The sequence below is a fragment of the Anolis sagrei genome, chromosome 8, assembly GCF_037176765.1.
Source record: "Anolis sagrei isolate rAnoSag1 chromosome 8, rAnoSag1.mat, whole genome shotgun sequence".
NCBI classification, from domain to species: Eukaryota; Metazoa; Chordata; class Lepidosauria; order Squamata; family Dactyloidae; genus Anolis; species Anolis sagrei.
Genome location: NC_090028.1, coordinates 37,372,629 through 37,386,590, shown reverse-complemented (window position 1 = coordinate 37,386,590; position 13,962 = coordinate 37,372,629). Strand labels below are relative to the sequence as shown.

The 13,962-nt window shown below is 42.5% G+C and overlaps 1 protein-coding gene across 1 annotated transcript in view; it reads right to left on the bottom strand.

Annotated features, from left to right (window-relative positions):
- ITFG1 (integrin alpha FG-GAP repeat containing 1) overlaps window positions 1-13,962 on the bottom strand; it is a 183,650-nt gene that overhangs the window by 66,919 nt on the left and 102,769 nt on the right. The window contains exon 12 of the mRNA XM_060788362.2: window positions 11,314-11,422. Within this exon, the coding sequence (XP_060644345.2) occupies window positions 11,314-11,422 (109 nt within the window). The remainder of the gene's footprint in view (window positions 1-11,313; window positions 11,423-13,962) is intronic.

Here is a 13,962-nt window from a genome sequence, read left to right as displayed (position 1 = left end):
TTGCTCCTGACATGATAAATAAATAAGGGTTTAGCCCACTGTGTCACCGCAACTGGGTGCACATCCTAATGCAGTTCGACACCACTTCAGCTGCAGTGGCTCAATGCTATGGAATCATGGAATTGTAGCTTGGTGATGGGCCAGCACTTTTTGAAAGAGAAGGCTAAAGACCTTGTAAAACATCAACTCCAAGGATTCTATAGCACTGAGCCAGGGCAACTGAGGTGGTGTCAAACTGCACTGATTATACAGATGCACCTTGAGACTCCACTTTTTGGCTGGTTTCCTGGTAGTGACATATGCATGGGTAAGTCACCTTATACATGGGAGGTAAATCACTTGTCACAAAGCAGCAAATGTATGCTGCTAACAGCAGTGGAAGAGGAGCTATACATAGAGAATTTGCAATTTTGTTTTCGGGTCAGGAGCCACGTGAGAAACTGCAAGTTGCTTCTGGTGTGAGAGAATTGGCCATCTGCAAGGACGTTGCCCAGGGGATGGCCGGATGTTTTTGATGTTTTACCATCCTTGTGGGAGGCTTCTCTCATGTCCCTGCATGGGGAGCTGGAGCTGGCAGAGGGAGCTCAACCTGCTCTCCCGGGATTCGAAATTATTTATTTACAGCATTTTTAGCCCGCCTTTCTCAGCCTTATGGTGACTCAAGACGGCTTACAGAATTGGCAGAATATGATGCCATACATTCATAAAAATATAATGGTACAATACAATATAGTAATATTTAATACTGATATCGTACTATGCAAATAATATAATATATTGTATGTATATATTAGGCCTGGTCAATCCATGGTTCTAAATGGTTCTAAAGTACTTACAAAACTAAAGTTCCGGTGGTGAAAATTTCAGAACGCTAACAAAACTCTCAAAATTTCATTATAAATGGCAGTTCCTAATTGGTTCTATCACAAAAATCACCAATAATAATAATAATAATAACAACACTTTACCATCTCCCCAAGGGACTCGGTGCGGCTTACATGAGGCCGAGCCCAAACACAACAGTACAAGCAATTAAAAATCACATAGACAATAAAATACACAACATTATCAATAAAACAACGCATAATTAAAAACAGTGGGATAATGAAATAACAATTAAATTTTGAAAGTTTTATTAGAGTTCTTAAATTTTCACCACCAGAACTTTAGTTTTGTTAAGTACTTTAGAACCATTTAGAACCATGGATTGTCCAGGGCTAGTATATATATCTTGTAAGCCGCTCTGAGTCCCCTTCTGGGTGAGAAGGGCAGCATATAAATGTTATAAATTAAAAATAAAATAAAAATACAGTTAAAAACATTAAACCTAATATTATAAAACCATTGAAAACATATCATCACCAGTGCCGTCCTGTTGATAACATTATCCAGCAGCATCGTCTAGCCGTTCCGTGTTCATTCTTCCTATTTCATAATTATTTATTCCGCTGTTGGTCAGCAGTCCTGCTGGCACAAGGGTTTAACCCATTGTGTAACCGGGGCCTCCAGCATTTGCAATGGTACAATTATTGCCATGTGTTGTGCAAAGTTGCTATTTTGCATGAGAGTTGTGCAGTGCTGGCACAGCATATCTCCAAAAGTGGATATTTCCACTAGGCAGAAATGTACCATTGCTTATAGTAACAAATGTGTTTCCTCTTTGACACACAATCAATAAGGCTTATATTCCACCAGCAATTTACCTGCTTGCATCTAAACACTGATGTTAAAAAGCAGTACCAATTTTGGGGTTCGGGTGGGGAGAGGAGAGGTAATGAATGCCTGAGCAAATCAGCGTTCCGACTATGGAAAAACATCGTCAGCAGCGACAAATTAATGTCTCATTCGCTTTCCCCTTCCTCCCTTGTCCCTCAATACTTCGAAGAACATCTGTTCCTGAAAGCGCCTGCTTTTTGTGCCAAGACTTAGAAGCCCGTTCAGCCAAGCCACACGCTGCGATTAAGCACCGATTCCTTAATAACCTGGTGCCAAAGCCGGGCCTCTTTGAAAGGAGTTTGCCCTCTGCAGAACTGCTCTTTCAAAAAGTAATTGGTGGGTTTGCACTTTCAGATGCAAGAAGCGTCAGCACCGTTTCAGACCGAAACAATCGGGGAGGAAAGGGATCTCAGCAAGTGCGTACCACACGATTCCAGACTGTTCCTGCTTTCTAATTTTAAATATGATATTTAGGTCACTTCTCCTTTTTTTTATGCCCAGTAGGAATCGGAGAAGAAAGGAAAGTCGTATTTAACGGAACAATTTTATTACAAACTCTACTGAATTACACATCTTGCATAATAGTAACTGAATTCCTCAGTCTCCCAAGTCAAAGGATGGAAATTATAGTGTTGGAAAACTCCACGGGGCACCAATAACCAACAGTAGGACACTTAAAGGCAATTCAGGTCTTTGTGGGGCTACTCTCAAAAATGGTTCAGTGGTCACAATTAGGGCAAAATGTGACAGTCCAAGCATGGTCTGGCATTCACTTTAGAGACCAAATATCACTGGTCCTAAACCAACTGTAATGGTTTCCAGTTCCTTTTGTAGCTCTATTCCGGTTGTTGGTTTGACTTATGACGTTTGGCATGATTTGGGGACAGGATACCTGATACAAGAGGCATTCATTAAAGATTTCCCCTGAACCACTTCTATTTATCACAGGACGCTGAAACTGTGCTTGTGTAATGATATAAGTCTCTATAGGTTCCGTGCCAATTTACAACTCAGAACTGATAACGGTTTTGATTTTACAGGTGCTGAAGTGGTGTGAGGTTTGATCATGGACCCAGTGGACACAGAGCAGTCCTCAAGTTCCTTTACTTGAAAGGCCACACATGAAAGGAGACGTTCGATGAGATGAAAGAGGTTTATGGTGAGGGTTCCCCATCATATGATGTAGTCAAGAACTGGCATCGTCAATTCAAATGTGGTCGGACATCAGTGGAAACGGCTCCAATTCCAGGGTGACCACACTCTGCTATTGATGAACACACCATCCAGCAAGTTGAAGTCACCATTTTGGAAAATAGCCGCATAACTATTCACCACCTAGCCCAAAATGTCAAGATCAGTGTGGGGTGCATGAAAAAAATCATCCAAGACCATCTTCATATACATAAGGAATTCGCTCGCTGGATTCCCCGGCTGCTCACACCTTTTCAGAAGCAGGTACGAGTCGAATGCTCTCAGGCTCTATTGACAATGATGTGCTATGGAAACCAGGAGAGCCTTTTCCACAGACTGATCACACAGGATGAAAACTGGGTCCATCACTATGATCCTGAGACTAAATTCCAGTCAATGCAATGGAAGCCTTCAAAGAATGCAGGTGCCCAACTCTCGGCAGGCAAGGTCATGCTCACAGTATTTTAGGACCAGCATGTAGTTTCGATGGATTTCCTAGCAAAGGGTACCATGATCACTGGGACATATTATGCTTCACTGCTGCGGAAATTGCGGGAGGTCATCTAAACCGAAGTGAAGACATCTGCCCTTGCGTTATGCTACTCTGCTGCTGAGTATGCATGCCCAGTGTGGAAGACATCTCACCACGCTAAAACAGTAGATGTGGCTCTTAATGAGACATGCCGTGTTTTCACGGGGTGTCTGCGCCCTACACCACTGGAGACATTACACTGTTTAGCCGGTATTGCACCACCTGACATCCACCGGGAAGTAGCAGCCAATAGTGAAAGGACCAAGGCAGTGACATCTCCAGCTCATCCCTTGTTTGAGTATCAGCCAGCATGTCAACGACTTCAATTAAGAAATAGCTTTCTAAGATCTACAGAGACAGTCATGGGCCATCCAGTCCAACCCCATTCTGCCAAGAAGCAGGAATATTGCATTCAAATCACCCCTGACAGATGGCCATCCAGCCTCTGTTTCAAAGCTTCCAAAGAAGGAGCCTCTACCACACTCCGGGGCAGAGAGTTCCACTGCTGAACGGCTCTCACAGTCAGGAAGTTCCTCCTAATGTTCAGGAGGAATCTCCTTGGGACTGGATGGCCCATGAGATCCCTTCCAACTCTTTGATTCTATGATTCTATGAGAGAAGGACTCATAACTGTGCCAAGTTTCATTGCTCTCAGTCCAGAGGAAGTGGGTCAGGAGACATCTTTAATGAACGCCCCTCGTGGAATACCTCCGGGTACAGAAACTGGAATATTCAATGGGAAGCCTGCTGCACATCCTATTATGACCAGAAGGATGAATGCCCGAGGCAGGACTTTTTCTCTAGCAATACTTGAAGTCAGCGGAGCTCCATTCCTATGACGCTTCCAGCAGACACTTACAACTCTATTATTTTGTCAGGTCTTTAGCTTCTAAATTGTCTTTTTAGTGAGCTTGGAAAGAATATCGAGTTCTGTTTTTATACTGAGACCTTATTTCACATTGGCTTGGGGGGCCCTGGTGGGCAGAAAAGCTATTTACGAGTAATGTGTGTATCATAGGTAATCATACTTGACTTCAGAGCAGTGCTTAATATTAGAAATATATTACATAAAGCAATATAAAACAAGATGCCAAGCAAGAAGGAGATCGTGGAGCTCAAAGCACTGAAAATGCCTGGATGAATCATAATTCTGGGGCTAAGTAATTTTCCCATAATCAGGGATCACTGTTAAAAAACACAGATTGTCACCTCTGGCATTCAAGATATGGAGAGATTGACACTGGAACATTACTCTATGTAATATATTTTTTTAGATAGAATCATAGAATGATAGAGTTGGAAGAGACCTCATGGGCCATCCAATCCAACCCCCTGGAAAACTGCATTCAAATCACCCCCGACAGATGGTCATCCAGCCTCTGCTTAAAAACTTCCAAAGAAGGAGCCACCACCACACTCCTGGGCAGAGAGTTCCACTGCTGAACAGCTCTCACAGTCAGGAAGTTTTTTCTCATGTTCAGATGGAATCCCCTTTTTTGTAGTTTGAAGCCATTGTTCCGCGTCCTAGTCTCCAAGGAAGCAGAAAACAAGTTCGCTCCCTCCTCCCTATGACTTCCTCTCACATATTTATACATGGCTATCATATCTCCTCTCAGCCTTTTCTTCTGCAGGCTAAACATGCCCAGCTCTTTAAGCCGCTCCTCATAGGACTTGTTCTCCAAACCCCTGTTCTGTTCCTGATTTGATGTCCTGTTCCTGGTTTGAAAGTGTTATTTCCTGTTTAATTGTGTGATGCTTGCTGTGAAAGTAGCTGTTAATACACCAGAAACTTTGTTTTTGTGGCTACCACAACTAGTTTGGAATTGGTTGAGACTCGAGATATTCACTGAAAAGCTATAGCTATATGTGCTGCAGGATGCTGCGCAAAAGCAAAGTTTTAGTTAGCAGTTTAATAAACTTTTTCCATGTTTTTATGATGGAACTAATTGGGAAATGACCTTTATAACCCAGGAACAAAAATCATGTTGCATACTGTGATCACAGGCAAGTGGATAAGACACTGGTCATTCTGTTATGCAGCAGCACTCTACATCAGAGATTTCCAAGCTGTGTGTTCATAGAAGCAAAGAATCCTAGAGTTGGAAGAGACCTCATGGGTCATCCAGTCCAACCACATTCTGCCAAGAAGCAGGAAAATTGCATTCAAAGCACCCCTGACAGATGGCCATCCAGCCTCTGTTTAAAAGCTTCCACCACACTCCGGGGCAGAGAGTTCCACTGCTGAACAGCTCTCACAGTCAGGAAGTTCTTCCTGATGTTCAAGTGGAATCTCCTCTCTTGTAGTTTGAGGCCATTGTTCCATTGCGTCCTAGTCTCCAGGGCAGCGAAAACAAGTCCCTATGACTTCCTCTCACATACTCATACATGGCTACCATGACTCCTCTCAGCCTTCTCTTCTTCAGGCTAAACATGCCCAGCTCTTTAAGCCGCTCCTCATAGGGCTTGTTCTCCAGACCCTTGATCATTTTAGTCAACGTTATTATGTTGCCTGAAATATATTTATTACCTGCCTCTCCTGATGGCTTGGGGCAGGGTACAACAAAGTCAAAAATATATAAACTTAATATATATATATAATATAATCATTGGCTCTCAACCTTCCTAATGCCGCAACCCCTTGATACAGTTCCTCATGTTGTGGTGACCCACAACCATAACGTTATTTTCGTTGCTACTTCATAACTGTCATTTTGCTACTGTTATGATTCATAATGTAAAATATCTGATATGCAGGATGTATTTTCATTCACTGGACCAAATTTGGCACAAATACACAATATGCCCAAATTTGAATATTGGTGGAGTTTGGGGAGGGGATTGATTTTTGTCATTTGGGGGTTGAAAGGTATACTGAAAGGTATATACTTTAGAACCCAATGTGATATGTAAATTATACTAATGATTTGGATTCCCTATTCATTTTAAAAACCTGAAATATTTTAATCTTTGGATAGCTTACACACCCCATGAAGTTGGAGGATCAATAGTTCTCCCCAGAAATACAATAGGTGTGCATTGGACTTCATTGAACCGACTGCGTTGCAAGCGCCAGCATCACCTCTGCACTCAGAAGCAGCGAGCGTCAGAGTCTATTGAAGCCAATTCTCCACAGCTCTGATTAAAAAGGAATGCAACTCCTGGGCATTGACTAAGAAGCTGCTGAAAAGGGGATTTTCGCTTTTGTTTGTCTTGCATATTTTCTCCTATCTGCATGGGAGGGAATAAAAACGTTTCCTCTCTTCATTAAAAAAAACCCCCCAACTTTTATCCCTTGCATACCTACAATGCAGTTTCATACAATGGAATATATTTCCTACGGAAAGTACTTATCTGCGAGTGAGGACAATAATGAAACAAGCACAACCGAACACATAAAGCGTATTTGCAAAACTGGATTTAAATGCGGCAACAAGCAACCCTCCAGAGAAGATGAAGATGGTTAAAGAGGGGGGGGGGGGGGAAATAAGTTGACAACAGGCCTCTTCCTCATGGTTGAATCTTACTTCATCTTTCAGCCTATCTGTTTTATTTGATAAAGAGTTGTCTCTTTCCATAAGGTAAAGGCAAAGGTTTCCCCTTGACATTGAGTCTGGTTGCATCCAACTCTGGGGGTTGGTGCTCATCTCCATTTCTAAGCAGATGAGCCAGCGTTGTCTGTAGACACCTCCAAGGTCATGTGGCTAGCATGACTACATGGAGCACCTTTACCTTCCCGCAGAAGCGGTACCTATTGATCTACTCACATTTGCATGTTTTTGAACTGCTAGGTTGGCAGAAGCTGGAGCTAACAGCAGGAGCTCTCCCCACTCCCCGGATTAAAACCAGTAACCTTTCGGTCAGCAAGTTCAGCAGCTCAGGGGTTTAATTCACTTTGCCACCCATAGGTGCATATTATGTGTAATATATGCGCCTCTTTCCATAGGTGCATATATTACACGTAATGCTTTTATTCACATGGTTGCCAGTGTGATCAGGACAACAGTGAATGGAGCACCTGGACTGGGTTCAGCTGGCTGGGTAGATTACTACTGACCAAAGCGTCATGAGTTCGAAGCCAGCTCGGGTCGTAGTGAGCTTCCGACCAATTTGTGTAGCTTGCCGTCGACCTTTGCAACCTGAAAGTCAAGTAGGAAATTTAGGTACCGCCTACGCGGGGAGGCTAATTTAACTAATTTACGGCACCATAAAATCTCCAGCAAGCATGCAAAGAATGAGGAAGAACTTCATCAGTGTCACAAATGGATGGTGAAGGGACAGCTCGCCTGGTGACCAGAATACCCTCAAGAAAAGCTGGAATATTAAATAGCCTCTGTGTGTCTGTCTGTATATGTTGTATGTCTAACTGGCATTGAATGTTTGCCGTGTATATGTACATTGTAATCCACCCTGAGTCCCCTGTGGGGTGAGAAGGGTGGAATATGAATGCTGTAAATAAATAAATAAATAAATAAATAACAATTATATTATTAACACTGGCTGCAGTGTTTCAGCACAAACATCCTTGCAATAAGAAAGGCAGCTGACGCATGATAAACATCTGTTATTTATAATCTAGCAAAGATTATGCTCAAATACGCCTTAAAGGTGCCACAAAACCCTTGAGAGCATTGGTGGAATCACACACTTTCCCCCATTTCGATCTTGGAAGAAAATCTGCCGTTTCTTCCAACTGCAATTAAGATATACTGGGGATGTGGAGTTTTATGTAGTCACACAGAGTTTTCAATTGTTTTATTGGTTGTAACTACGATTTTTTAAAAATAAGTCCTGAGATTAATATGACTTTAAGGTTTGTATGCTTTGGGATTTCATTTTTCATATACAGTAGAGTCTCGCTGATCCGACCTTTGCTTATCCGACATTCCATCTTATCCGATGCCCCTTTTTTCCTCCAGCATTTCCCCTTCAATTAAAGGAGCGCTCCCCAACTCTCTCTGCATTCCCAATAAGGGAAAAAGGCAAGACAAGGAGGAGGAGGAGGGAGGAAAGGTGGAAAAGATGCAGGACTGGAAGCAGAAGCATCCTCCCTCCTTCCCTTTGTGATTTCCACACTCCTTTTCAGTATCCGAGCACTTTCTGCTGTTGTTTGCCTTAACCCTTTGAATCCCTGTTGTTAGTTCTAGGTGTCTTACTTACTTACTTAGGCGATCCCTCATTGTCCGAGTAAGATTGTCCTCCAAGTCTGAAGCAGTACCTATTGATCTACTCACATTTGCATGTTTTCAAACTGCTAGGTTGGCAGAAGCTGGGGCTAACAGTGGGAGCTCACCCTGCTCCCCAGATTCAAACCGGCAAACTTTTGGTCAGCAAGTTCAGCAGGGAACTTTTGCAGAGTTAAAGCTTGTGCACCAGCTGTGCCCATACCTTGGGAAGTCTGACTTGGCCACGGTGGTCCATGCTCTGGTTACATCCCAAATAGATTACTGTAACGCACTCTACGTGGGGTTGCCTTTGAAGACTGTTCGGAGACAACAACTAGTCCAATGGATGGCAGCCAGATTACTCACTGGAGCGCCATACAGGGAGCACACCACCCCCTTGCTATGCCAACTCCACTGGCTGCTGGTCCACCTCCGAGCACAATTCAAAGTGCTGGTCTTGGCCTATAAAACCCTATACAGCTCTAGCCTAGCTTGCTTATCCGAACGTATCTCTCTCTACATTCCACATTGTAATTTAAGATCTACTGGGGAGGCCCTGCTCTCGGTTCCACCAGTGTCACAAACGCATCTGGTGGGAACGAGGGACAGGGCCTTCTCGGTGGTAGCCCCCCGCTTGTGGAATTCGCTCCCCAGTGAGATTAGATCGGCATCCTCCCTCCTTACTTTTAGGGAAAAACTAAAGGTGTGGTTTTGGAGCCAGGCTTTCAGCTAGTAGACACAGCAGCACTTTAGACACTGAACCGGACCATAGGATTGTTAGGCGACTATGTTAGTATATGAGTATGTGATTTTAATTAATGTTATTGTTTAATTTTCTATGTATTTGATTTTACGTTGTTGTATTGATATTATGACATTGAATTGTTGCCCATATTAGCTGCCCTGAGTCCCCCCTCCCCCCGGGGTGTGTGTGAAAAAGGTGGGGTAGAAATGATGTTAATTAATTAATTAATTAATTAATTAATTAACCTGCTGCACCACCGGGGGCTCCGTGGTTTCTATATAGGAGCTCGTAATACCTTCACACATCTGTAGAACACAAATTAAATTCTTCTAGAAGAGTTTTAGCCTATAAGTAGTAGTGACAGGAGATGTCCACTGAGCCTAGATGCCTAGGAGGAAGAATCACATGCCTTCCCATTCAGTTTTCGATTAAGTTGGTTGTCACTGTAGGAAACCCACTTGGGTTGACCCTGGGCAAGTCACGCACTATTGCCGCCAAAAGAAGACAAGGGCAAAACATCTTGTACACAAAGTCTACCATGGGGTCACCACACATCAGATATGACTTGAAGGCACCCAACTACAACATGTCAGAATTACTAGGAGGAATTTTCTTTCGGAATGCTTATTCTTTCCTCCTCCAGTCTTTCTACATCTGGTTCTTCCTTTGGCTTCATGTTTACTTTTATTTTTAGCCAACTTCCTGCATGAAGTGCCTGATATATTAAAAACTGCAATGTTATTAGTATCACTATCTATAAAAGACCATGCGTAACATTTTTCACAAAGGCCAACAATAAAGTATTAAATTTGATCAAGTACTATGTCCCTTTTTGTACTGGAGTAACAAAAGGTATAGTGAACTAAAATATAAATTAGATATGTAAGAGCAATAATGCTTGATAGAAAAAGAAAAAGCAGCTTGGATGATTAATTAGGTTTTCCTCACTACCTCTGAGGATGCTTGCCACAGATGCAGGTGAAACGTCAGGAGAGAATGCTTCTAGAACATGGCCATATAACCCGAAAAACATACAACAACCCAGTGATTCCGGCCATGAAAGACTTCAACAATACATTTTCCTAATTAACTTGAATTAGGTTTAGAATATATATGATTAATTATTTTGAAACAGTCGTATGACTGGTCAAATAAATAAATATTGTTGTTGTTATTATTATTATTATTAATAATAATAATAATGTCAGGAGCAACTTGAGAAACTGCAAGTCACTTCTGGTGTGAGAGAATTGGCCATCTGCAAGGACGTTGCCCAGGGGACGCCCAGATAATTTGATGTTTTTATCATCCTTGTGGAAGGCTTCTCTCATGTCCCCGCATGAGGAGCTGGAGCTGATAGAGGGAGCTCATCCGCCTCTCCCCAGATTCGAACCTGCGACCTGTCGGTCTTCAGTCCTGCCGGCACAGGGGTTTAATTCACTATGCCACTGGGGGCTCCCATTATTATTATTATTATTATTATTATCATATATGATTAATTAGGTTTTCCCAATTATAGAACTTGCTGACTGAAAGATTGGTGGTTCAAATCTGCAGGGCAGGGTGAGCTCTTGCTGTTAGCTCCAGCTTCTGGCAATCTAGCAGTTAGAAAACATGCAAATGTGAGTATATCAATAGGTATTGCTATGGAGGAAAGGTAATGTCACTCCATGCAGTCATGCCGGCCACATGATCTTGGAGGTGTCTACGGACAACAACAGTTCTTTGGCTTAGAAATGGAGATGGGAATTGGACACGACTAGACTAAATGTCAAGGGGAAACTTTTATCTTTACCTTAAGCCATTTCTCCCACACATGCTGTAGAATAAAGTTTCCTTTTTTTCACATCATGACTACAATATAAACTTTTTTCTGATGTCCTTACGCTTTTGTGTTCAGCTGCAAACAGCTGAACTTCAATTCCCCCCCAAATAGTATTTTAATGTTTTCAAAGTATGCCACTTACCAATGACTTTAACAAAATAAGCATCGGCTTCAAAGTTATTTTTTAATGCATGGATGGCGAACTCTCTCTTGGAAGAATTATTGCTGAGGACAAGGATATCCAAAATTCCCTAAACAAAGAAGAAAGAAGAGGGTAAATAAAAAAATAAAAATGTAATGTTTCTTTGTGGGATTAACATAATTAAAAAAACACTGGACAAATTAGGTTCTTGTGGGGTTTTTTCGGGCTATAGAGCCATGTTCTAGAGGCATTTCTCCTGACGTTTCGCCTGCATCTATTGCAAGCATCCTCAGAGGTAGTGAGGATGCATCTATGCTTGCCATAGATGCAGGCGAAACGTCAGGAGAAATGCCTCTAGAACATGGCTCTATAGCCCGAAAAAACCCATAAGAACCTAGTGATTCCAGCCATGAAAGCCTTCGACAATACAGGACAAATTGACAGGAAATTTAGACACAATACACCTATCAGTGACCATCACTCATAAAAACACTTGAAAACACAACAGAAGGGACTTTAAAAGCCTAAAAAGCAAAAAGATGGTACAGTGCATGAGCAAAAGATCTCCCCTTGGCAAACAAAACATTAACATATCCACACTCTCTTTCGGACTACAACTCCCAGCATCTCCTAGACCAGGCCCTTTAGGAGAGGAGGAGGATTCAAATGCACCGCTTCCATGCTGCAAGCTTTTTTCTCCTTGGATTTCTTTGAGAGCATCCCAATCCCTTCATATTTTCAATTTCCTATTCCCGGAGTGCAACTCCCAGCAATCCTCCAGATAGATAGATTAGATAGAGAGAGGTACGTAGGGAGATAGAGAGATAGAGAGATAGAGAGATAGAGAGATAGATAGATAGATAGATAGATAGAGAGAGAGAGAGAGAGAGAGAGATCAGGAGGACTGCTGGGAGTTGAAGTCCAAGAATAGGTAGAGAAGGAGGAAAGAGGAGAAAGAGGAAGGGAAAGAAAAGGGGAGGAGGAAGGAAAGAGGAAGAGAAGGAAGGAAGGAGAGAAGAAAAAAAGGAAGGAGAGAAAGAAAAGAGGAAAGAGGGAGGGAAGGCTGGCCACAGTAACACGTGGCAGGTACAGCTAGTAAATCAATAATCTGGCAAACTGAACTTAAATAGGTTCATAAAAATTCAGCAAAACAATACAAACAATTCCAATTTCAGAGCATAATATTAACTTCAGAACAACAACAACAAATAACTAGTGATATAGGTCAGAAATGAACTTCAATAAAAGGATTATTTTTTCCTATTCAACATGTGGTGTTTAAAGTCAGAGGGTTATTCCTGTTCTGGAGTGCAACACTCTGGCTGTACTACATGCATGGACACTAAAATATCTTTAAGGTTAGATGGCACCATGGATTAAACAGCAGCATAGTGTAGACACACACTTATGCACCAACAATACCCTTTCCTTGGTCATGTTCCTTTTCTCCTCGGTTTTGCAGCGATCCAGTTTGCAGGCATGGGCTTTAAGTACAAAATGATTCCAAGCAATGTCATTCCATCATTATGTTTAACGGGGGAAATGTCAGTTTTATGTCTTCTCTGCAACAGGAAACACTGCTGTGCTAAGCAGATATCAGGCCCGCATTTAACAATGCTTCAAAAGTGTCACAACTTCACTTCCAGATATTAGCGAACATGAAAACATTTTGAATGAGTTATGTGGCAGGAAACACGGCACAAAACGTGGAGGTGTACTTTTCACCCTTGGAATTTCCCAACAAACATGCATCCGCGGGGGAAAGAGATAAGAAATGGCACCTCAACTAAGGTGCTTAAAGCACTTCTGGGCTCCGTAGGGAATGAATTGGGCAGAGGTGGCAAAAGGTTCAAAAGTGAGGAATGAAGTCGCAGCCAGATGGGAGGGTGAAGTCAGTGGGTCTGAAAAAAATCAGCTGTAGCCTCTGTAGTTAAATAGAGTGCCGTAAAAACCTAGTTATTGTCTGCCTGAAACAAGAAAAAGCTGGACTCAGAAATGGCTTGAGGGAGAAATGGCTTAAGGAAAACCAAAGGTAAAGGTTTTTCCCTGATATTAAGTCCAGTCGTGTCTGACTCGGGGGTTGGTGCTCATCTCCATTTCCAAGCTGAAGAGCCGGTGTTGTCCACAGACACCTCCAAGGTCATGTGGCCAGCATGACTGCATGGAGCACCATTACCTTCCAGCAGAAGCGCTACCTATTGATCTAATCACATTTGCATGTTTTCGAACCGCTAGGTTGGCAGAAGCTGGGGCTAACAGTGAGAGCTCACCCTGCATGTGGCCCCCACAGTAGAAAGTTTGCCCATGCCTGGTATATATTATTCTTATTTATTTATTTATCGTGTCAGGGTTAACCAGACCATTGTATTACATTTCTAAGAGAACAAAACAAACAGATAAAAAAACCCACAAAGTTTGCAAACTTGGTAGTTGATTACATGTCCTTTGACCAGTATCTGGCCACTTGGAGTGCCTCTGGTGTTGCCGTAAGAAGGTCCTCCCTTGTGCATGTGGCAGGGCTCAGGTTGCATTGCAGCAGGTGGTCAGTGGTTTGCTCTTCTCCACACTCGCATGTCGTGGATTCCACTTTGTGGCCCCATTTCTTAAGGTTGGCTCTGCATCTCGTGGTGCCAGAGAGCAGTCTGTTCA